The following is a 24423-nucleotide window of genomic DNA, read 5'->3' as shown; positions in this document are numbered from 1 at the left end:
AGATGGCATTGCCACATCATAGTCATTACCATAAAGAAACTCAACAAATTATGTTCAGAGAACAACAAATCAGCTGGCAGACAATTCCTCTTATGTGCACAGAGCATGGACAACGAGCTTCCAGTGCGTCTGTGGGCTCTGGGTTTAATCTGAATCCCGGTTAACACTCCAAACCAGAACCACCTTGTCCGGGCAGAGTGTTTAGAAGCACTGCTGGGACCAGGACACCTCATGCACTGCTTTCAGGGCGAGTTTCTTGCCAAGCAAACACATGAAGCCCAACCCCATGGGATGCAGATCCACTCCTTGGCTCATCTGAAGGGGGCGGGAGGAGGGCAGCAAACTTTCACCCAAGGCATTCCCAGCCAGTTGGCGATGCGAGGGAATGAAGCAGAGCCACGCAGGTCCTCTCATCCATGCAACTTGGGATGCACTGCCCCAGTCAGCGGGCCAGGAGCAGCGGAGGCACAAAGCAGCTAGAGAGGAAAGACATCTTCATGCAGCTGAGACAACAGAACAGACACGACGGACTCTGAGAGAAGCAGCAGAAGCCAGACTGTCTACAGGAGACATGCAAGACAAAGAGAGCACACAAACTGCAGCAGAAGGAAAGAAGGGCTTATACTTTTTTTCCTCCAGCAGTCCTCAAAGAGGCAAACCATGGCAAGGGCTTTTTCTTGCTGTTATTGTGCTAACAGAAGCAGAGGTAAGAGTGAGCCCAAGCATGAGGCTGAGAGTCCTAGCACTGTCATTTTACCACGCATCCCGACACATGGCATTCCAGTACCGGCTGCACTGATGAGTCTAACTACACCCCTGCACTGGGTGACAGCAAGAGACAGAGGAATCAGTCTGGTTTTCACCTAATGCATTCAGTCCTGTCAGGTATCTGGTACATGCTTGTATCTGCCCTTCCTTCATTTTCTTCAGCCAAGCTCAGCTGTCGCAACCGAGCCTCTCACTCAAACAGGGAGCAGCTCTGGAGGAGGAGGCATTTCAGTTCCTTGCTTCCAAACCATGGCAAAACAAAAAGCAACCGAAGGCAAGCACACTCTCCCGTCTTCCTGCAGCAGCTCAAGTCCGAGACATGCCCTGGCACCTCCCCTTAGGATAAATGGGATTCTTCCCAACACCCTAAGGAAACTGCGCAGACAAGCTCTCCCTTCCCTCACCCCTGGGAAGGGAGCCCAATGACTTGTTACTGTCCTCTAGAAAAGCTTGAGACCTTAAATATGACTCAAAAAAAAGTTCAGACATCTCCTTTAATCGGGGAATTTGCTATGCAAGACAGGCAGAATTTGTCAGACTTCTTAGCACATCTGTTTCAAGGGTATATGCAAACAAAAAGATGCTCAGGAAAACCAAAGTTTGCTTCCTTGAACCTTCAGGTCAGCTGAAGCTGGCTGGTACCTTTCAAAGCATCCTTCCCCCCCCACCTGCTGCAATGGCTGCACAAGGCAGAGCTCACGGTGCCATCTGGAGATTCTTGGGATAAGGGATCCTGCTGCTTCAGTCCATAGGACAGCTCCTCTGGTCCACAGGAGAGCTCCTCTGCCAGGCGACTCCGACAGAGCTGGCCAGTCTTTCTAGTGCACACTGCAGCACGAGCAACGCAGAGATCACAAAAGGTTTCTGCCTCCCTCCCCTGACACAGCCTCTAGAAGGGCAGCAGCTAAACCTGGAATTCATGCAACAAGCTCCTGCTCGGCCGGGGTCTCCATCCTGCCCGTCTGTGGGTCCCAGCAGCCGTGTCCCCTCCCGGAGCAGCGCGTGTCCTTGCGGAGCGCTGCAGTGCTTTGTCTGAAGGCAGCGAGCTCCACGCTTGCCGTTCCACTCGCAGCCTTGTCTCCGGCTTTCGCATCGCCTGTCCCTCCCTTCTCTTCATCCTCTTACCCCTCCCAGCTTTTCCATCCTCTGTACGAGCAGCGAGCAGAAGCTGCAGGAGAGGGGAGGGAGAAGCAGCTTTCGAACTCTCTGGTGGCAACAACTGGCTTCTCACTATTTACTGGAGGATGGACTACACGCCTTGGGTTTTCCACAGACGAGGTTAAAGCTCTGCTTTGACAGTTCCAAGTGATTTGTGGCTGGCTCAGAATTAATTCATCAAGTGAGAGGTGAGGAGACTGCTTGCTGCCTACTACAGCATTTCTGGAAGCAGCCGGGGGATTGGCAGGGGAATGAAACCACAGCTCTGAGCTCCTGAATTCAGGTTTTGAAAAGATCATTTACTCTTCTCAGCCTTTCAACACACTCATAAATGTATTTGGGCTTTTACAGTGGAAACCTGCGGTGACACCAAGTGCAGGGTTTTAAAATCACCTCAAATCAAGACAAAACGAAGCAGGGGCTGGGTATTTGGAGGAAGGGGAGTGGAGGGGTTTACTTCAAAAAGAAAAGGAGAACAGATGCCCAAAGCATCCTAGGTGAAAATAAAGACTAAAATACATTTACTATTTGCATGCTACAAGGATGGCACACGAACAAATGAATCCCAGTCACTGTGCCCCCCCACCCCCAGCAAGAGCCTGATCGCAACTTCTGACTGAAACAAACTCCTGATGCTCAGCTCCATCCTCCTTATGCTCCACGTTTCATGAGTCCTACCTTCAAAGGGTCTGCAGATGCAGAGGAGGAAGCAGTCAATAGAGTGTAGTTAGAAATAATGAGAGTATTTCAAAGTTGCAAAGCAAGCAAGCCAAGCAATTCAGTTCCTCCTGCAGGACATTTTTCATGTTACACAGCGTGCTTCAAAGAAAACAGGAAAGGGAGAGGGCTACCAGGGCTCAGAAGGGCCCTTTTGGAAGTTACAGTTCCAATAATGACCTTTAGTGTAAAGTGTGAGTCTGTTTGGAGGATGAAATAAGGTGTGGGCCATGTCAGACAAAAAGCATCACCCTGTTTACGCGAGAGCAGTTTAACATGACCTGGTGTGGCCTGAAGACACTCAACCAAGCTTCACCCAGAAGGTAAAACTGAAAGTCCAAGTCAGTGCTGATTAAACCATCACAAAGCAAGCGCGCAGGAGAACCCAGCTGGGCAGATATTGCCACAACTGGGAATGAGCATCAGCTGGACGTCCTTAAATCCACTGAGGACCCCATATAGCCCATTGAGGAGGGCTATAATTTCAGGCAGTGCATTAGGCAAGATGGATGGGCAAGGTGAATGTAGTCACTAATGCCATCAGCTGCAAGGAAACAGCCAGCATCCAGCTTTACTGAACTAAGCTCAATTAGCCAAATGCACATTGCTAACAGATTTCCCTCTCTTTTGTCCAGTAAAACACTAAGCACATTCCTCATGTCTCAAGTCACAGGTAACTCACTGAGCCCCAAATGCAGTCCCTGTCCCTTCTGCCTGCATCAAACTGATGCAGAGACCACTCACCTAGAACTTAATGTCGCTACTGCTGTAAAAGACAATAAAAAGTGTTTCTATAAATACGTCAGCAACAAAAGGAGGGCAAAAGAGAATCTCCATCCTTTGTTGGATGTGGGGGGAAACAGTGACAAAGGACGAGGAAAAAGCTGAGGTACTTAATGCTGCCTTTGCCCCGGTCTTTAATAGTAAGGCCAGTTGTTCTCTGGGTACCCAGCCCCCCTGAGCTGTAAGACAGAGACAGGGAGCAGAATGAAGCCTCCACAATCCAAGAGGAAATGGTCAGTGACACCACTGAGACACACACAGGTCCATGGGGCCAGATGAGATCCACCCAAGGGTGCTGAGGGAGCTGATGAAGCGCTCACCGAGCCACTTCCCATCAGTTCTCACCAGCCCTGGCTCACTGGGAGGTCCTGGTTGGTTGGAGGTTCACAAAAGTGATCCCATCTACAGGAAGGGCTGGAAGGAGGATCCAGGGAACTACAGATCTGCCAGCCTGACGTGGTGCCAGGGAAGGTTATGGAGCAGATCATCCTGAGCGCACAGGACAACCAGTTGGGTAGGAGTGTTGATCTGCTGGAGGCTCTGCAGAGGGATCTGGCCAGGATGGGACAAGGCCAATGGGATGAGGTTCACCAAGGCTCAATGCTAGGTCCTGCACTTGGGCCACACCAATCCCCTGCAATGCTCCAGGCTTGGGGAAGAGCGGCTGGAAACTGCTCATGGGAAAGAACCTGGGGGTGCCGATTGATGGAGCTGAACATGAGCAGCTTGTGCCCAGGCAGCCAGGAAGCCCCCAGCATCCTGGCCTGGATCAGCACCAGTGCGGCAGCAGGGCCAGGGCAGGGATTGTGCCCCTGCACTGGGCACTGGTGAGGCCGCACCTCGAATCCTGTGTTCAGCTCTGGGCCCCTCACTGCAAGAGAGACATTGAGGGGCTGGAGCGGGGCCAGAGAAGGGCACTGGAGCTGGTGCAGGGCCTGGAGCACAGTGTGATGGGGAAGGGCTGAGGGACCTGGGGGGTTCAGTCTGGAGAAGAGAAGGCTCAGGGGGGACCTGATGGCTCCCTACAAGTGCCTGAGAGGAGGATGGAGCCAGGAGGGGCTGGGCTCTGCTCCCAAGGAACAAGGGATGGGACAAGAGGAACCGGCCTCAAGCTGCACCAGGGCAGGTTTAGATGGAGCTGAGGAACAATTCCTGCCCCAGAGGGTGCTCAGGCATTGGAACAGGCTGCCCAGGGCAGGGCTGCAGTCACCATCCCTGGAGGGGTTTAAAAGACATGAGATGTGGCACTTGGGGACACGATTTAGTGATGGACTTGTCAGTGCTGGGTTAATAGTTGAACTCAGCGATCTTAAAGGTCTTTCCCAACCTAAATAATCCTATGATTCCATCTCCTCTATTTTGAAGGAGGAAAATGCTGCTTGGCAAGTCACCATAACCCAGTGAGCAGCACACCGGCTTCTTGTTAAGAGCCAGCAGTGAGGTGGAGCACTGTAGCGCAGTGGGGTTGAGTTTCTGCTGCGAGACCTGTACTCCCCTACTCCTCTGACTCACTGCAAGGAAGAGATGATCAGAAGTGGGCTGATGGAACTAAATAAATGAGTGACCACGAAACTCACGTGCAGGGAGACACAGACTGGACTCAAACATCTCTTCCCCGGCAAAACAATCCTTTAAAGCAAAGGTTAGATGGAATCCGGTATCCTTTACGAGATGGTGTCCCTTGATTCCCTAACCTTGGAAAAGCACCAACACAGATCAGTGACTTGTCCTTTCCTCCTGCCTACACCACCCCACCCTTGGAATACACACTTGGAAGATTTCCTCACAAGCTCTATCAGGATGAGAGGGTTGAACCTGTTGGCCAAGAAACAGCTTCTAGCTCCAAATTGTGTAAAGATGCCAGAATGCACCTAATGCTCTTACCATCCAGAGGCACTGCCATAACACCATGGCAGGGCAGGGAAGCTTTGTTACGGTTTTAGGGAGGAAAGCTTTATGGTACAGAAACCAGTTATTTGTCCATTTGTATGGGAAGTCTGGGGCACGGCTGGGATCTGAAACCAAGTGCTTCAGGGCCTGGGCTTGTTCCAACATGACTCCAAGGGCTCCTGCTCTCCCTACACACAAGTCAGTTGTATGCAATACCTGCCTGTATGAACAGACTCTTCACAGTAAGCAAAGCTTTATACCTTTCCAGGCAAATTAATGATTCCAGACACCAAACTAGTTAAGAGCCCCAGCATCTTCCAAGCCCACCAGTTTTTGAGGATGAGAGAGCATTTGGAAAGCTCCCTGCAGCTCCCTGCACATCTGTGGTACGACCTGAAGTGTTAAACCAGCCCCAACAAAGCCATGAGGAGCAGAAAACACCAACGTCCAGGTGCAGGCACCACAGGCCACCCTCTGCCCTTGCCTATGCCCACTCTCTGGCTCGCTGTGTTCACAGGGAAAGGAAGGATTAATAGGGAATATGTAACAGCAGCTCATCTGCACACGACAGACCCAAACCCAGTGTAACACAGGGCAACCCACAGGAAAAGCCCTGGCTTAAGGACAAGGCAGCTCCTGGGGCTGCCTGACGCCAGAGGTGGGTGTCCATTTTGCTGGAATGCCCCTGCACAAGGCTGAAGTGCTGGCTCCTCCTCTCTCCTCCATGTTAGACCTCTCCACTGATGCTATCGATCCATCACACATGCTGCTACAGCTACAGACCGGCTTGGGGAGGGCTTGTCACAAAGCAGGGTGCTGAACAGTTGATGCTGCATTAGGCCAAAAAACCCCCCTTCTGACCCCAGAAAATATAAGCCCTCTTCAGTACACAGTATCTAGGGCAGGCACAGGTTAAACTCCCACTGGGGATTCCTTGTCACCAAAGCAAAAACCCAGGTGATAAATGGATGTGAGATAAGCTCCGCTATGGCAAGCGTGAGCTGTGTGTGCGGATCCATATTAGCATCTCATCAAGAAAAGACTCTGCCCACCCAGAGCAGTTCCGATGCAGCAGGCTGGAGGTGAAGGATTTAAAAGGACAGAATCCCTCGTGATGGCAATTCTGTAGCAAGCTCTTAAGTTCTGCTTTTGGTTTTGCTCCTGATTTAAAGGCAGAGAAGGGAATTCATGCTTAAAGCACAGGGGAAGCACGTGTCCTGCAATCAGTCTGGTTTAGCAGAGAGCGGTGCCTTCAGGCGTGCTCAGAAAAGCCAGGCACAGTCTAAGTTGAGGCACGTGGCACATCAGCCACAGTCCAAGGGCACAGCCACCACGACATCCGTGCTGTTCTGCAACTGGCATCACCCAGTGCTGCTGTCAGCACAGCGACTGTCCTACCAGAAACAGGGAGGCCCTTAGTGACATGGGTTAGTGGTGGACTTAGCAGTCCTGGGGTAATGGTTGGACTTGATCAGCTTAAAGGTCTTTTCCAGCCCGGCTGATTCTATGTTTCCCCCACAAGAACTCCAAGAGGCACTGGGAGAAGGTGGTGCCCCTGAACAGACAGGGCTGCTCCCAGCTATTGGGATGGCGGCACTAGATCAGCCACGAAGTACCCCAGAGGGCAGTGCTGCCGCAGCTGAGCTGATCTCACCATCAGAAAGCATTTCCTAGGACAGCGTTTTCAAGGTGGAGATTTTCTAAACCCCTTGAGCAGTACATGACACTGAGGCACCTTCAGTCCCCAGGCAGCAGAGTTCATCAGCATCCACTTCATCAAGCTCTGTAGCTGTGTCTCACCTCCTGAGCAGCTTGGAACTGTAGAAGCACTGAGACAGTCACCTGGGGAAGGGGCAAGGTGACTTCCCCGCTCTGCAAACCATATGGAGACATGTCCAGGGACATCTGCACCAATACCAAAGCATCCTTCCTCTATTAGCACCTCATCTGCTTTCCTCAAAAGAAGGTACAAAATGCATAGGAAGAACCTGGCAAAATGATCCTGTTTGATGTGCAGAGCCAAGGCACGCGATGAGGTCGCTGCAGGAGCAATGGAGGAAGATTTTAAACCAAGACTTGGTTCTCTCTGCTGCTCGAGTCTGGATCCTGAACACAAACTCAGCACAAGGTTCACTATTCCCCATGCTCCAGCTGCCTTTACTTCCGATATTTATGGAAATGAGAGTGTTTTAACCCAGGATAGTCTCCCATCGCTCTGATGCTGCACTGCAGAGATAAGAGTTATAATAGTTGCAAGTGTGGCTGGAGGAGGAGGTTACTCTGTTCAAGGAAAATCAATGCACCAAATGACACTACCATTCCTCCTTCACCTTGTTTTATGGAAATGAGGAAAAGCAAAGACAAACTGCACCACTGAATAATCTCTCACACTATTTATAAAGCTTTACAATAAAATTAATAAAACTACATTCTTCAAGCTCACAGAAGTATGTGAAATACATAGAAAAGAGAAATTGTAATGAGTGTTCTCTGATCATAAGCAATGACAGGGCATTTAGAGATTTATAGGTGAAAACTGGAGAAGAAACGTTAAAACATGGGCTGCAGAAAAAGCAGTAGCTTTGCTAGGAAATTGCCACAACACTGCAGCTACTCCACGTTTGGTTTAGAGGCTGCGGGGCAGAAACAGCTCTTTATACCCCATCCCTGGCAGTGTTCAAGGCCAGGTTGGACACAGGGGCTTGGAGCAAGCTGCTCCAGTGGAAGGTGTCCCTGCCTGTGGCAGGGGTTGGAACCAGATGGGCTTTAAGGTACTTTCCAACCCAAACCAGACTGGGATTCTGTGATGTACAAGCCAAAGTACAAAATTCCCAACCTATCCTCCCAGGGCTGAAAGTATTTTGTGAGCCTTAAAGAACAAAACACTAGAACATGGTGGGGTCTAGAGAGGTTCTGCCCATTTCCAAAGGGACAGACCCACTCTTACATAATGAAAAAAGCCAAAGAGCATCTCCCTACTGCATTATGGATTTGAAACAAAAGCAAGAGTGTTGTGGGGATTGTGAGACCAGCCAGAAGTCAGATACACAGCAGCTCTGCTTCACATTGGCTACTTCAAGAAAATCTTGTTGCCCACCAGAGAAGAACAGAAACTTGAGACAAACACATTCTGATCTTCAGTTCAGCTTTCCCAGAGGCTATGGTGAGAGCAGTAATTGGAGGAGCCAGGATCAAGGACTTTCTACCTCTAGGACACTGGCCACAGCCCTCACACAGTCTTTCAGCTGCAAATTAGATTTCATTTGTGTGTGCAGAAAACCTGATCTTCCTCCTATGCATTGAGCAAAGACTAGTTGGGAAGTTTCAAGTATCAGAACACGGTGGTTATTGGGCTGGGTGAGCAGGGGCAATGACACAGCCACTCCAGAGCTGATTTTACTGCATGAACTTGCAGAAGAGCACAAGAAGCATCCCAGACCATGCACACCAGCAAGCAACTCTCACCTCCACCTAAAGGGAAGGACTCTAAGGAGTCACTTCAAGTATCAGAAGCCACCACTGATAACTCAGCAATTATCAGCAATAAGCCTTTGTTTAAAGCTATTCACCTCAACATTTCCCATATCCTAAACAGAAACACCAAGTCCTAAGACTGATGAACAGGCAGTTTCAAGACGCAGCAAGACCCTGTACACGCACACTGCTGTCACTGGGTGAGCATACATCACCACTGCGGAGCTCTGTACCAGCAGGATGGGGGTACCAGCTGCAATGCTCTTCACCCCAAAAGCCTACTGTGAGGGAAGGGCAGCTGCTTTATGTTAAAAAGCCGAGGGGTTGACCTTGAGTTAAATGAATTCACCAAGTAGTGAGTTAAGATTGCTGGTAGCAGCAGTGAGCACCAAGCTGGGAAGCCAAGGTCTGCTCCTTCTGTGCCAGAGCCTTCCCCTCCCTTCTGGGAGCCAAAGCAGGTTAAAAGATGTGCTCACAGGAGGCAACACCTCGGCTTTGTTCAGACACGCACGAGCTGGGTACACTACCTGAGATCCTCTGCTGCTCCTGCGAAAAGTCAATGCCTTCGCCGATGGAACTCATGATTTTCTCAATCTGAAAAGGGAAAGAAGCACACGCTGCATTATTCATAAAGCCTCAGAAAAAGCAAAAGGCAGCCCTGGGATTTCTCCTGCCATGTGGCTGCCAAAGAAACCCAGGAAAGGATGGTAAGGTACCTCTGACCCAGAAAAGGTGCCCTCAACACCTTGACTGGAAAAGGCTGGGTTAGGAGGGATCCTTAGAGACCGGGACTCCACAGAGCCTTCCCTTCCAAAACCTACCAGTGCCACAAAATAAATGGCTCCGACAAAGCCATCCCTCTGGAGCACAAAATTAGGGAGGAGGAAAGGAGCCCCAGGCTCCTCCGCTCACCCTGCACAAACTATTGCAGCCCCCTCCACCAGCAGCAAAGCCCAAGAAACGCAGTTCCCCAGCTCTGTCACAGCACACTGGAAGTGAACTTGGCTTCACCTCCCCCGGCTCTGTTGGGTATTTCTGGTTTGGTGGGGTTTGGTGGGTTTTAAATCACATTTCCCAACCCTGTGCTTGGGCGCTGCGCTCCTCACTGCTCCCACTGAGAGCAGAGATGCTCAGAACGAGCTTGAAAGTACATCAAGCAGCAACATCATGGGGGCAAATGCCGCAATTACCCAGGAGAGGGAGCTAAAGACAATTCCATCCCTCGATTTCAGCGATTCACAGTGAAGAGCTCAAGGCAAACCTCATGCAATAAGGAAAAGGGTAAAAACTCCTGCCTGAGACGGTGCTTTTTCAAGTGTACGTAAGAGCTGACACATAAATGGGCCACCCAAAAAATAAAAAGCAAGTTGCAATTTTCCTACAACCATCGGGATCCTCTCTTACATGAGAAGAGAAACGTTTCCAAACCAACTGCTGAGCACCATTTGTAAACTGAGGCTTTTCAATGCAGTGCTGCAGAGGGCAAACCGGCAGTGACAGGTGCTGGGTTAATTCTGTTGAGATGAAAGACCTGATAAATGGCACCTCAGCCACTTCAGAATTAAAATGATCCAAAGCACTAAAGTCCACTGTTCTCCAAAGAGCAATGAGACACTTCTGAGGCTCGGGTCTGGCTGCTTACCCCTGCCTTCAACCTATAACCAAGCGGAAAATTAAAGAGCCCCAGTGAGAGAATCCTGAGAGGAATCTCCCAAGAAAACCTTCCCGTGAGGCACTTGAGTGCACTGCTGCTGAATGCAAGGCACTGAGTGGCAACCGAGAGTGGGGGGAAATCAACTCCAGCAACTTTTTTTCCTCCTGGTCTTTTAAGGATAGGTTTTGGGAAGACATCCAAGGTTTCCTGACCTCATCCCGCAGCCGCCTCTGCACTGTCTGCATCCCAGTGGGATGCTTTGCTCGGTGCAGCTGCATGAGCTCCCAAAACTGCCTGGCCAGCAAGCAGAGCTCCTGGAAACACTGCAAGGGGCCAGGGCTTTGACTTCCATTTAGAATCAACGGCAGCTTGAAGCTGAGCTCCAGCAGACAGGGGTTTATTTTGGTGAAACAATAACAACAGAAAAACCAGACAGTGTTCAAAGGCTCCTGCCAAGTCAGATCTCCAACAAAGTCCTTCCTGTTCGCGGGGAGCACACAGGCAGGGCACTGGTAGCGTGAAATCTCACCAGGGAGAAGGCATTCATGCAATCTATAGAAGAGTCATTAAAGGATGTGCATCCTCTGCCCCTAGAAAACCATGAGGAAGAGCACTTCTACTGGCTCGAAATACAGTTAATGCTGCTTTACTGGGAGCTTTGAAGGGCAGCCTGGAAAAAAGCACCAGAATTCAGCATTCCGACATGTCTGGAAGTACATTCTGAAAAGAAATCTCAGTTAAAGGATGAGTTTTAAGTCACTGGGTGCACAGGGCCTACCATCAACATGCTGCCCTGCAGCACCTAAGGAAAAAGCACCCATTGCTCTTCTGCCCCTGGACACAAGGACAACTTGAACATGAGAGCTGGGAGATACCCCAGTGCTGGAGCAATGCTGGGCTTTCAGCAGGCTGCTGGAGCCGTGCAGGTCTCAGACAAAGGCCAAACACCATCAAACCCTGACACAAGGGTTACCGGAGTCACTAACAGGGGGGCAGGAGGAGCAGTCAGATCCCTTGTTTCACAGGAGGGTAAAAATGCCAAAGGGGAACTGATAGGATAGGCCTGGAACGTGAAAGCTTTCACTTACAGAAGTCACTCAGAACTTCAATCCAAACCTGCAAGCCAGCTGTCCAAGACATGGGATTTTGCAGCTTAAGCTCAAGTTTAAGACTAAAAAGACTAAAAAAGGGTGAAGCCAAGTAAAAGGTAAAAATATCCTGATTTCAAGTGGGCAGAGGCAGCCCTTCAATGACAGAAATCACACACAGGGTGGTTCATTCTGCAGCTGCTCGCAGTCCAAGCCGTTGCTTCAGCTCAAAATGACACACGAGTCATCACATCGGCCAATCGTGCTGGTTAAGGCTCAATTTGGCTGAAAAGGAAGCCCCAGAAATACAGCTTTGAGAGCAGCAACAGAAAGTCAGGGGTTTTTTTGCCATCTAACCTAAGGCTCTGTGTAAATCAGCAACTCTGCACTATCAGCAGCAGAAGTAGGGGATCAGCTGAGGTGGAATCAGTTCAGAGGAATTCAAAGTCTGCCTTGTGATGCTGAGCTTTAACTGTACCCCAATTCTGCCTTTTAACTGTTTCCCTCTGTTAGGGGTGCTTGTGGGAGCCACCTTCCCTCCACGGGCTCCAGTTTAAAGAACTTTCCCATTTCTCATTAGCTGTGATGGAACCTGAAGGATGCGCAAGCAATGCAGCAGCTGCTGCTCAAGCCTGCAGACATGTGGAATAAGGGAAAAGCATGAACTGCCTCAGATTTCTCAGCAGAGGTCACTGGTAGGAACCCAGGCACCACTTCCGCAAGAACCATCTGCTTTACCTGCTTTTGTTCCTCCAAACCAGCAAATGCTTCCTTGGAATTTCATGGTGCAAACCAAGCCTCATTTCCTAATAAGACCAAGGGCTTTGGTACTGTTTAATTCACTTCCACAGGCAGGCCCTGATCCCAAGCTGTGGCAGGATTTCTGGGACACTGCCACAATCCTGAGGGCTGACTGTGGAGTTTGAGTCTTGAGGTCAATTCAGTTCAAGCTCTGGAAGTTTAAGGGCATTAAGATTTGAAGATTTATGTCCATTAGCTTCATCACAAAACATATTTCTAAGCCAAAGCTGCTCTTCTACCTGCCTGGGGCCTTTATGTGAGCGCTGCTTACTTCAGGGGATCTGGAAGCCTGCAAGGAGGAGGCACCATCACATTTGGAGTAAGAATCCCTCGGTTCCAGCCCAGCTCCTCCTACCACCAGCCACCAAGAGCAAAAATGAACTAGGTGGGGAGGGAGGGCAGAGAGGAGGCAGGAGAAAAGCCTGTTTGTTCAAGCAGCCCCAGCTCCCTCCAGCGTCTCCCAGCAACAGAGGCAAAGCGCTTGTGGACAGATCTCTTACGCTGTGCAGGGCCACGGCTCTGAGGACATGCAGGGACTGCTGCCGGTGCTGCTGGGGAGGGCAGAGTACAAGAGCATGTTGCCAAACTGATTCAAACCCCGCATCTGCAGCCCCTGTTTGGTCAGGGATACAACTCTTAATGCTATTCGACAAGAGCCAGGTAAGCTCCCTCCCATCAGATGCTCTTTATAAAAGAATCCCATTTACTTCCCAGCATTTTTGCAGTAGTAGAGGCAGCATTTTGCCCTCCCCCACCATATTCCATGCTTGGATGCCCTCTTCAGAGCTGTTTAAACTGAAACAGGGGAAGTGCAGGTTGGATCTAAGGCAGAAGCTCTTCCCTGTGAGGGTGCTGAGGCGCTGGCCCAGGGTGCCCAGAGAAGCTGTGGCTGCCCCATCCCTGGCAGTGTTCAAGGCCAGGTTGGACACAGGGGCTTGGAGCAAGCTGCTCCAGTGGAAGGTGTCCCTGCCCATGGCAGGGGTTGGAGCTGGATGATCTTGAGGTCCTTTCCAATCTAAACTATTCTATGATTCCGTGATTCATCCTTACCCACCTGCAGCTTTGCTCTTACATGATGCAGGATGATGGACAAGAGAAAGTTTTAACTTGATTTTAAGAAAGCTCAGCTCCTCTGCTGTGTGGGAAGCAGCAATGCCTGCTGCAGTACTGTAATCTGGAGAGGATGGTGCAGGATAAAAGGACCCTCCTCCTCTTTTCCCTTCTTCTAAATGTAGTAAGAGTTTTCAAACAGCAACTTCTCCCCATGCATGGAGGTAAAAGATGCTCCAAAGCTGCAGATGAGAGGACAACGTGAGTGCAGGTCTCTGTTCCCAGCGTACCAGAGGAGTTCCGTGACCAGGGCACGTTGCCATGATTTGACACCATGAAAAATTTGCTTCCTTCCCTGTATCCTTCTTCCATAGCTGGAATCCAACTGCAAATCAACTCTGAGCAGCAGGCCAAGTTCACTTGTTTCCATCACACTGCCCTCCCTTAGTACGAGAGGGACTTGATGCTTTTCAGGTTCAGACCCCAGCACTGACAGGTCTGCACTCAGAACACAGCAGTGAAGACTTGCAGGTGCTTCTTCAGCACTGAAACACCCACAAACTTTTCCTCAAAAGCAGCAAATTGCCTAGTGCTATGTAAAGCTGGATGGTAATGAAATAATTACATGGCAAAGGATTACCTTTCACAACCCATCCTTTGCTAAACACGGGTTTGATCTGGAGGCGGTCACGGCTATGCACAGTCAGAGCTGTGCTACAATGAATGCAACGGGAAATCCTGCTTCATGCTCGAGGCTCTCCACAAAAACAAGCACACTCAGGTTACACACCAACTCAAACACCAGTTTAGTGCTCATCATCTGGATTTAACTGTTAAGAGGTTGCAAAGATAAGAATACAGGGGAAGGACACAATCCTAAAGAGGGAATGAACACTTTAAAGCATCCCTGCCCTCCACAACTGGTCCTCAACCACACTCTACAGCACTAAGAGGGGGCTGGAAGAGAAGATACCTTGAACATAGCCTATGCCAGTTTCTTAGCCTGTTCTTTCCCAGTGGTTAATTATTAAAATACAAAAATACCACGTTTAAATATAGCACTGCACTTCAGACTTAGCTGGAGCCTGAACACTCAGTTCTGATTTGTTTTGGCTTAACCTGGTTTTTTCCACTGAAGCACCAAGCATCCATCTCTGAACAGGTTATAGGGTGGTTTACTTTACCCACAGAAATAAACCTAAACCTCCTCAATTAACGCAATCCTATCTGTTACTCTTAATCTAGAGAGGTACCTGGCTCCATACTATAAAGGTATCTTGGCCAATGAACCCTGAAACCCCACCAGGAAAGGGGACAAAGTACTGCAGAGCTGAGATACTTTGGAAGAAGGAAAAGCTGCAAGGATGGGAGTGTCCTTCATTAAACCCCAAACCAAGGGATGTGATGGGAAGGAGCCGCAGAGCAGTTACCAGGAGTGAAGCAAATGGATTTATTTTCACATTTGCCTATGTCCTGATGAAAACTAAAACCACCCCAAAACCAGGAGCTGGGTGCGGCTGAGCATCATCCCGCGGCTGGGAACTGGTAAGTTCTTCCATGCAGGCAGGCAGCCACCAACACATAGCAACTGGGAATTTACTCCAAAACAGAACTTTATCTTAAAACAAACCAAGTTCTGACTAATGGAGCAAAAGGTATTTGTTTGTAGAAGGCCAGTAAAAGCCAAGCCAGCTTGGAGGACGCACTGGATGCTGAGGTTTGTTCTGCTGGCAAGAGAGAGGTCACTGACACCACAGTCCTGCAGAGTAACTCCCAAGCTCACAGCAGAAGCATGACCCAGAAGCGTGCACTCACAGCCCAGATGGCCCCCATGTGTTGGGCTGCACCCCCAGAGCATAAGCGGCTCAGGGTGGGGATCCTGCCCCTCTGCTGTGTGAAGGGGAGCCCCCCTGCAGTCCTGATCCAGCTCTGGGGCAGCAGCACAAGAGGGACGTGGAGCTGCTGGAGCGAGGGCAGAGGAGGCCGTGGAGATGCTGCGAGGGCTGGAGCAGCTCTGCTCTGGAGCCAGGCTGAGAGAGCTGGGCTGGGGCAGCCTGGACAAGAGAAGGCTCCTGAAGGGGAGACCTGAGAGCAGCTCCAGTGCCTGAAGGGGCTGCAGGAAACCTGGAGAGGAACTATTATCCCATTTAAATCTCCCCTCTTTCAGCTTAAAGCCATTCCCCCTTGTCCTGTCCTGACAGGCCCTTGTAAAACATCCCTATCGTTCTATGATCTAATGGTTTTCTACACGAGCAGGATGCAAAAATCTTTCCTCTGACACCACTCCTCAGGACCAGCAGGACACAGGGATGGACGGGTCCCACATCTTCTCTGACGACACTGGTGCCAGGTACAGGGCACCAAAGGCACCAGAGCCCCTTCTCCTCTAAGGCCAGGCACAGTTCTGCAGAGGCACCACTCTGCAGCCAGGCCTGATGCACTTCACTTCCACCCCCTGCCCTGATGGACATGAAGCCATGGTGCCCATATTAATCCAGTTTTTTCTCCTCAGAGCCAGCACTGAAATTTGGAGCCAGTGAGCCCATTGAGAGAGACCGAGGAAGATTAAACAAGATCCGGAGGCTTTTATCACCAATATAAAAGACAGCTTTCTGCATCACAAGCTGCCTGCGGCAACTTATTTGCATGCAGAGAAAGGAAGCTTCATTCAGAAAGCACAAAACTGAGCAGCACTCCATCAGTGTGACACTCACCCCGGTTTGGGGGCATCTTTATGCTACTGCAGCTTTCTGGAAGGGGCTTAGCAAAACCTCACCTAGAGCTGAGAAGTCCTTACACTGACCATCAGACCAAATGCAGAAGTTTTGTTCTGTCTCTGTATGCAGCACCAGTGATTCCCAAGGACACAGCAAGGCTGTCCTGAGAGAACAAAAACACACACGTACACCTACAGGGAGCCTACAAGAAACCTGGAGAGATTTCACGACAAGGGCCTGTAGGGACAGGCCAAGGGGAATGGCTTGAACCTGCCCGAGGGGAGACTGAGATGAGCTCTTAGGCAGAAGCTCTTCCCTGTGAGGGTGCTGAGGCGCTGGCCCAGGGTGCCCAGAGAAGCTGTGGCTGCCCCATCCCTGGCAGTGCTCAAGGCCAGGTTGGACACAGGGGCTTGGAGCAAGCTGCTCCAGTGGAAGGGGTCCCTGCCCGTGGCAGGGGCTGGAGCTGGAGGAGCTTTAGGTCCTTTCCAGCCCAAAGCACTCTATGATGCGATTCTATGTTCATGCCAGCATTGGGATGATCAGATATTGGTGAGAGCTACAACTAGCCTACCCCAGCTGGTTTGTAAGCAGGGTTTCCCTTGTCTCTCCATCTCCTCTGAGAGCAATAGGTGGTCAGAGCATCCAGTGATCCGCATCGCTGTCTTGCAGCTCTGCAGGTGTAACCCTGCATCCCAACCAAGCCGCGGGCTCTCAGCCCCACACAGCAGCCCTGTTTCGAGGACGTGCTTCCTTGCTTCCATATGAAGGAGGCCAACCTGGAAAGTTTGTGCGTGCTCACGAGGAGGCTGGAAGTCTGACACCTCTCCATGCAGCACTCCCTCCTTCCAACACCTCCCTCCCACACACACACATTCCTTTACAGGGAGCTTATTTCTGAGAAGCCAAATGTGACCTTAAAATCCAGATATGCCTTGATATCCAAGGAGAGCCCCCCTTTGATGCTCTTAGTCTGGAAAAACAGCTTTTGGAGTTAACTGAGGGGCACTGAAGAAAAACTCGAATGAAGTGTTTTCCTCTTAAATCCCTGTAACAACTTCGGACTTGTTAAATCTGGTATGAACAGAACGAGATGTGACAAATCCCTTTATTCTACTGCAGTTCAGAGGCTCCTCACAGGCCCCTACACCCGGGCAGCCTGAACAGGGAACTGTGTTAGCATCTGGGAATGATTTAGGGTTATAGCATCCCAGATAGGTTTGTGTTGGAAGGGACCTTAAAGCTCATCCAGTTCCAAGGCTGTGCCATGGGCAGGGACACCTTCCACTACAGCAGCTTGCTCCAAGCCCTGTCAACCTGGCCTCAAATGTTGAAGGCAAGAGCAGCATTCCCACCTCTATCAGCTTGTGCCATCACAAAAAGCATTAGCTGGCAGCAGAACAGGGCTTCTCCTCAAAACCTCCCTGCCTGGTGCTTCCCCGCCTTACTTTCCCTTAGGATACAATTTCTGCTACCACACACCATTGCCCATCAACCTGAGTTCTGCACATCACAAGGTAAAACCTGGGGGGTGTGGGGTGTGTGTTTGTGTCAATGCCTTCTGCTTCCTCTGTGCCCTCTTCCCAAATTAGCAGCTTAAACCCCACCAGTCCAGAAGCCTGATCCCAAGGAAGGTAAGCTGCAACACACCTGCACACCCATCAAAACCAGAAACACTGAGCAATAAAGTTATTCAGGTAAGTGTTTCTCTGGATTTATTTCATTAGAGACAAGTGGCACGGTATCTACCATATGTATGGAATTAGTGCACTATAATGACACCCTGCAGACAGGCATCATTAAGAATCAGGATTCCCATTATAAATTGTTATTATTAAGGGGTTCATAACCTATTGCACAAACTTGCCCAGGGGTAGAGCTCAGCAGACAAGATAACAGCTTCAGCAGCATATTTTAGTCTTGAAAGCTACTTACAAAGTTGGGTTTAAAGGTTATCAGCACTTGAAATTTCTGCAATTCCAAGCAAGTGGCAAGGGTTAAGACTTCATTATTTCTAAGCTTCTGCAGTGGAGGGATGGGGCAGATTTGGATTTAAATTATACAGATATATATAAAACCCCAGACAAGCTGCTTCTACAGTTTAAAAACCCCCCTAAGTACTACAAACACCCCAATGACAAAGCCACCAGCCTTATTACAGCCTAATGAGTTAGCTTTAAATAGCAGAGGACAAACAGAAGGGTGCAACAGGTCAGTGGGTGATGCTGGGGAAGCACAGAACGCCTCCATTCCATACCAATACCACAGCCACAAACCCCAAACACAGCCAAGGTAAGATCAAGCATGAGCGGTCCTGTTGCCTGAACAAGATGATCCCTCCTGCACACAAAGCCTTTTTCTGAACCATCAGCAGTGTGGCTGAAACTGTGTTGGACAGTTACAAGGTGCTCCAAGCCATTTCCAACTGGTTTGTGGGTTTTCTAGTAAACAGGAGCAAGTTATTCTGGGGTTGCTTGGAAAAACAAAGAAGAAAGCAGAGCTATTTAATCAAGATTGAGGATCTGCTTTTTTAATTGCTGACTTGTGAAATCATCTCAAGAGACGCGGGATGCGGTCCGGAGGGGATGGAAGAGGTCAGCACGAGCCCATGACTCAAGTGGGAATTGCACAATGGTGCAGAACACCCAACACCCTGTGAAATAGAATCACAGAATGGTCTGGACTGCAAAGGACCTTAAGATCACCCAGTTCCAGCCCTCCAGCCAAGGACAGGAACACTTTCCTCTAAACCATGATGCCCAAGGCCTGTCCAACCTGGAACAGCAATGGACTGAATGGAAAACCAGCTTTAGTTAGGCTTTTTGTGCATCTCAAAACTAATACCACAAGACCCATCAATGACAATAATGCCCTTTAGCTGATACTTTCCATGGGGGTTGGAACTGAATGATCTTAAGGTCCTTTCCAACCATAACTATTCTATGATGCTATGATTTTCCAGGCTTCTCAGTGCAGTGCGAATCACACTGGCCCAACTCCTCCTGCTTCTCATTTCACTTTTAAGAAACACGCTTGAAAAGACACCTCAGGCAGCCTTCCCAAAATGAAGTCCACAACACTGAACATGATGCTCCATATTTCTTAGCTGTACCTCTAAACCCTTGCTGCTCTCCCAGCCCACAGGGATGCACATTGAACTTGCTGCAGCTTCCAAGAACCTTGCAGATCCACAATAATTGGGGTTTGACATGACAACAGCACAGGTAACAGAGGGGCAAGCCAACAGAACTAGGGCAGCTTTTCTAAAAGCCACCATGACACAGGCTCAAAACACCATGATTAGGATGCTAAGAGGAAGAGGGCAAGCCAAGAAGATGCTGTGTGCAGACCTTCATCTGGAGACAGTAGAGCAGGTGCTGCTTCAACCAGCAATAAGGTCCTGCCTGCTTCCCTGTTTACCCTGCCGATGCAAAGCATGAGTGAGCTAAGGAACTATCCCCAGCAAAGTCTCTGGTTAACAATACCTGGTGTCACTAACTGGCTCAGGAGAGACCTTTAACAGTCTTCCAATACCTAAAGGGGCTACAGGAAAGCTGGAGAGATTTCACGACAAGGGCCTGTAGGGCCAGGCCAAGGGGAATGGCTTGAACCTGCCCGAGGGGAGACTGAGATGAGCTCTTAGGCAGAAGCTCTTCCCTGTGAGGGTGCTGAGGCGCTGGCCCAGGGTGCCCAGAGAAGCTGTGGCTGCCCCATCCCTGGCAGTGTTCAAGGCCAGGTTGGACACAGGGGCTTGGAGCAAGCTGCTCCAGTGGAAGGGGTCCCTGCCCGTGGCAGGGGTTGGAACTGGAGGAGCTTTAAGGTCCCTTCAACCTAAACCAGGCTGGGATTCTGTGACATTGCATCCCTGAAAGTGGAAGGAAAGCTCCTCACACGCAGCTGGGATGTGCCCTGGGAGCACAGGGGATGGCTGGATCGCAGCATCCCCTAGGACGTCTGAAAGATGGAGCTGCAAATAAGAGCAGGCAGGCACAGGGACAATACCTGCTGGCTCCTTAGTGCAAGTGTAGTCCTGGGAAATTTGGGTCTGGGCCATGAACCTCATTTCTAGATTGGTGACAGCACATAAACCACTTGTAGTTTAGATTATGATGCTTCAGCTTGTGTTCTCAACATCACCATCCCAGAGAGCAGAAGCCTCATATTTCATCACTCAATATATTCTGTGTACACAAAAGATACCAGCCTGTGTTATGAGCTCAGAGTAACAAATACCAAAGGCCTGGAGAAAATAATGCTCAATTTATTAATTCCAATTTAAACTACAAAAGCAAGCCAGTTGTCCGAGGCTCATTTCAACACTCGAGCTCCCATGCTGCATCCTCCTCCAGCAGCATGTGCTTTCCACATACAGCATAAGGACTCACTAACACTGGTAGTTATTTCTAGATGTTTTGCAACTGCTCATTGCTGATCAGGGCACACACATTTTCTGGCTTAATATGGTCTCTGAGAAACTCATTTGGAGCAGGATCAGGGACTGTTGCTTCATAGCACTCTCCAGTCTATGTTTTTGTACAGATCTGAACACAAACCAAAAGGAAAGGAACTTTGGGTATAAATCTGCATTTCCCAAGCAGTGTGTGGTGGCTCTGCAGTCTCAGAGCCCTCCAAATAGCAGGGTTCTTTTGACAAACACCCAGTAAAATTTGCTGTTAACATGAGAATAAAAGTGGCCAACTGCACACTGCATCTGCTCACAGCAGTGAGATGGCTGGATGCTGGTTATTCTGAACTCACACTAAAAACAGGCAACCCCCCCCCCCTTAAGAATATTGAATCAATTCACTGTCTTCACAGCTACGTTTTCATGCTCTCACATCCTAACTCACAAAGCCAAAATGCCAGGGTCTTGGTACAGAGGTTGCCTCCAGCTTGCAGGATGCAACAGGGCATGGGGAAGCCCACTTGGAGACTTGAGACAGAGCTACAGAAACCCTGTTTTAAAACTAAAAGCTTCTGAAGTGCTGGAGGATGTGATGTAAAGTGGAAGAGAACGTAAAGAAAGACTGGATTTAGTAAGGATGCTGAGGCTGGACACTTCTGCTCCTGAAGAAGCGCCCCAAAAACCAACAATCACAAGATCTTTACATAACCAAAGTACCCATCGGAGCATCAATAATTTACATAGAAGAATCAGAAGCTTCTGATTTAGAAACACTGAGCTAATACACTTGAAAAGTTACAGAAACAGCGATGTGCACTGCAGTTACATTAATCTAGCACACTGGAAGCACACAGATTAAGTTAGATCCACGTTCAGTTTCCAATTAGTGACCTATAAATATCAGGAGGGAGAAATCTCTGTGTATTGAGGGCATTTTCACAGATCCTTCTGAATGGGTGGATGGAGGCATCTGCCACATGCAGGGGAACTGATAAGCTGCAGTGGCTCATTGTATTTTGCAAACCTGCCTTAGGGAGAGCCACCCCGGATACCTGCCTTGTTCCAGATGGACTGATATGATTCAGAGGGCTGGCAAATATCATTCTTGTAATGTCTAAAGCTTGCTGCTAAATAAAGGAATAAAGTCTTTATCCAGACCAGAACACCAACCAATTTTACCTATAAAACCAGTCAATTCTCTTCATTTGGCTTGGCTCAGTTCACTATTGGGTTATGATTTTAACAAGCCATTTGCAGGAGAAACACAAAAGCTTTCACTTCAAAAAGTGAAGCAGGATGGAGAAAATCTCGCCACTGCAGACAAAGGGAAAAGAGACATAAAGGATGATGTAAGAATTCCTGACCTTAGCACAGGAAAAACAAGAGGAAACATTGGGATATGGAGATAATAGAATAATCAGCCTAATAATTAAGTTGATTCAGATCCTGATGGACACACTTGTTTAGAAGAGCAGAAACAGAACAAAAATACTGACCACATCACTGCCCTTCCCCTAAACAAAACACAATTAGAAACCATTTCAAACAGGCAAAGGGACAACTGGAATGAGAGCTTAGAAATGAGGGGCAGCTCTAGGCAAGGGATGTTGATGGAGAAGCACACCAAGCCCACCCCACACTGAAAACAGGCTCTGCCTGGTCCCACCAGCTAAACCCAGGGCAAGCGAGGTGTTAAACACCTGAACCAGGTTCTGGTTCCTCCTTTTAGGAGGTAGAGGCTGTTGGCAAGGGTCTTTGGTCCATGCAAGTGTAAGCACACCAGGTCAAGCCAGAAATGAGATGTCCAGCCTGCACATTGCAGGTGGGATGGATACAGAGAGGATGAACATGTTATCTCTCCTGTGTTTTTCACCTAAACACCAGTATTTTAACCCACAGCTTGGGCCATATGGGAGCCATCACCAGGTAAGCTGCAGGAGCTCCTCACAACAAAACCCACTGAGCTTCCCCAGGCACAAAACCAGCAGCTCTCCCCCGGAATAACAAGGAGGATATTTGCATTTTCTTTCAAGGCAAGCTGGCAGCTCTGAATTTCAACTTTTGGGGTCCTTTTTAGGCAGCCGCAGATTTTACATCAAGAGCTTTTCCTGAAAGTTTCACATTTCAATGCAAATGTTCTTAATTCTCAGCTGTAAGCCTGTAATTAAGGCACTAACTCCACTAGGTACTTCAGCACCCAAGCAGCCCAAGGTTAATGAGCTCAAGTACTTTAAGGCATCCCACAGCAGCCACAGTCTCTAACAACTTGCTCCCCAGCTCTTCACAACCCAAAATGGAAGGTATGACACATGTGCCATTTACTCCTGGCATCCATCTTTATGTGACATTAAGAGCCCCCAAATGGGTCACCACCAGGTAAAACATCCACTGTTATCACCAATGGGAAAGAATTCCTTCTGGACATAGTGAAACATGGAGCACCACTGCAGTCATTCATAGATGATGGCTGCCCAGTGCCATAATGAGCTGCAGAATATTCATTAATTCTTTAACTAATTCACTTGGGGAGGGAATGCATCAGTGCCAGACTGTGCTTCTCATCTTATGCAAAGCAAGATGCACGTTTTATGCAGTTCCCTGTTTCTTTGAGGCAGGTTTAATCTCTTCCTAGAAGTGCTAAAGACAAAACACAAAGCAACTACCTCATTTTGTGACAGTGATGCTGGAACCTCCATTCCTTACAAATTGATCACCAGAGCCCACTTACTTGAGAGCAGAGGGTCGGAAGCAGAGGATTAAGGGGTGTCAGGAGCCAGGTCTGAGGCTAATTCTCAGTAGCCTGCCTCATTCCTTGCCCCTAAACACTGCATAGATCATTTTTCTTACCAACACCTATGACCCAGAAGAGCAGGAAACTCGAACAGCATCGTGCCTCACCTGCAGACCTCTGCTCTGAGCATGGATACCGATAGGGGCTGGTGACATCAGGCTGCACAGATGCATCTCCTGGATTAGGTCTTTATCAACAACAACCTCACTGCAATCCTCAAAATACCCCAAAGCAAAGCAGCCTGCCTGGCGCAGGGTGTCGTGGCTGCACAGGCAGGAGCAGAAAGGAACAACAGAGATAAATCACAGGAGCTGCAGCACATCAGAAACCTCTATTATAAACCATTAAACCTGAGTTCCTGAAGCCAAGATACTACCCAACACCTCTGCATTTTGCCAAAGCCAACTGTCTCCCCTTTTCTTCCTGCTCTACAGAGCCCATTTATGTGCTATTTGCACTTAGGGGCTTTCATTTCACCACCCCACTTTGTGCTGTGAGAATCATCAAATCATAAAATCAACTGGGTTGGAAAAGCCCTTTCAGCTCATCCAGTCCAACCCTTACCCCAGCACTGCCAAGGCCACCCCTAACCCATGGCACTGAGGCCTCGTCTCCACGGCTGTGAACACTTGCAGGGACGGTGACTGCAGCCCTGCCCTGGGCAGCCTGTTCCAATGCCTGAGCACCCTCTGGGGCAGGAATTGTTCCTCAGCTCCATCTAAACCTGCCCTGGTGCAGCTTGAGGCCGGTTCCTCTTGTCCCATCCCTTGTTCCTTGGGAGCAGAGCCCAGCCCCTCCTGGCTCCATCCTCCTCTCAGGCACTTGTAGGGAGCCATCAGGTCCCCCCTGAGCCTTCTCTTCTCCAGACTGAACTCCCCAGGTCCCTCAGCCCTTCCCCATCACACTGTGCTCCAGGCCCTGCACCAGCTCCATGCCCTTCTCTGGCCTCGCTCCAGCCCCTCAATGTCTCTCTTGCAGTGAGGGGCCCAGAGCTGAACACAGGATTCGAGGTGCGGCCTCACCAGTGCCCAGCAGCAATGCTGCATGGGACACTGCTCCTCAGTGCCTGCACATGGCTTTTATCAACCTGGCAGCATTTAAGGGACAGGAAATGTTTGCCACAGCTTCGT

At 49.4% G+C, this 24423-nt stretch overlaps 1 protein-coding gene across 3 annotated transcripts in view; it reads right to left on the bottom strand.

The window, feature by feature from the left end:
• Positions 1-24423, bottom strand: part of ANKS1A (ankyrin repeat and sterile alpha motif domain containing 1A) — a gene marked incomplete at its 5' end in the record, with an annotated part of 112800 nt that overhangs the window by 30674 nt on the left and 57703 nt on the right. For all 3 annotated transcript variants that reach the window (XM_080633193.1, XM_080633194.1, XM_080633195.1), the window contains one exon: positions 9318-9384. In XM_080633193.1, the coding sequence (XP_080489319.1) occupies positions 9318-9384 (67 nt within the window). The remainder of the gene's footprint in view (positions 1-9317; positions 9385-24423) is intronic.

The sequence above is a fragment of the Psittacula echo genome (assembly GCF_963264785.1).
Source record: "Psittacula echo genome assembly, chromosome: 22".
Lineage (NCBI taxonomy): Eukaryota > Metazoa > Chordata > Aves > Psittaciformes > Psittacidae > Psittacula > Psittacula echo.
The sequence above is the reverse complement of the archived record's forward strand: the minus strand, read 5'-3'. Positions and strand labels throughout refer to the sequence as shown.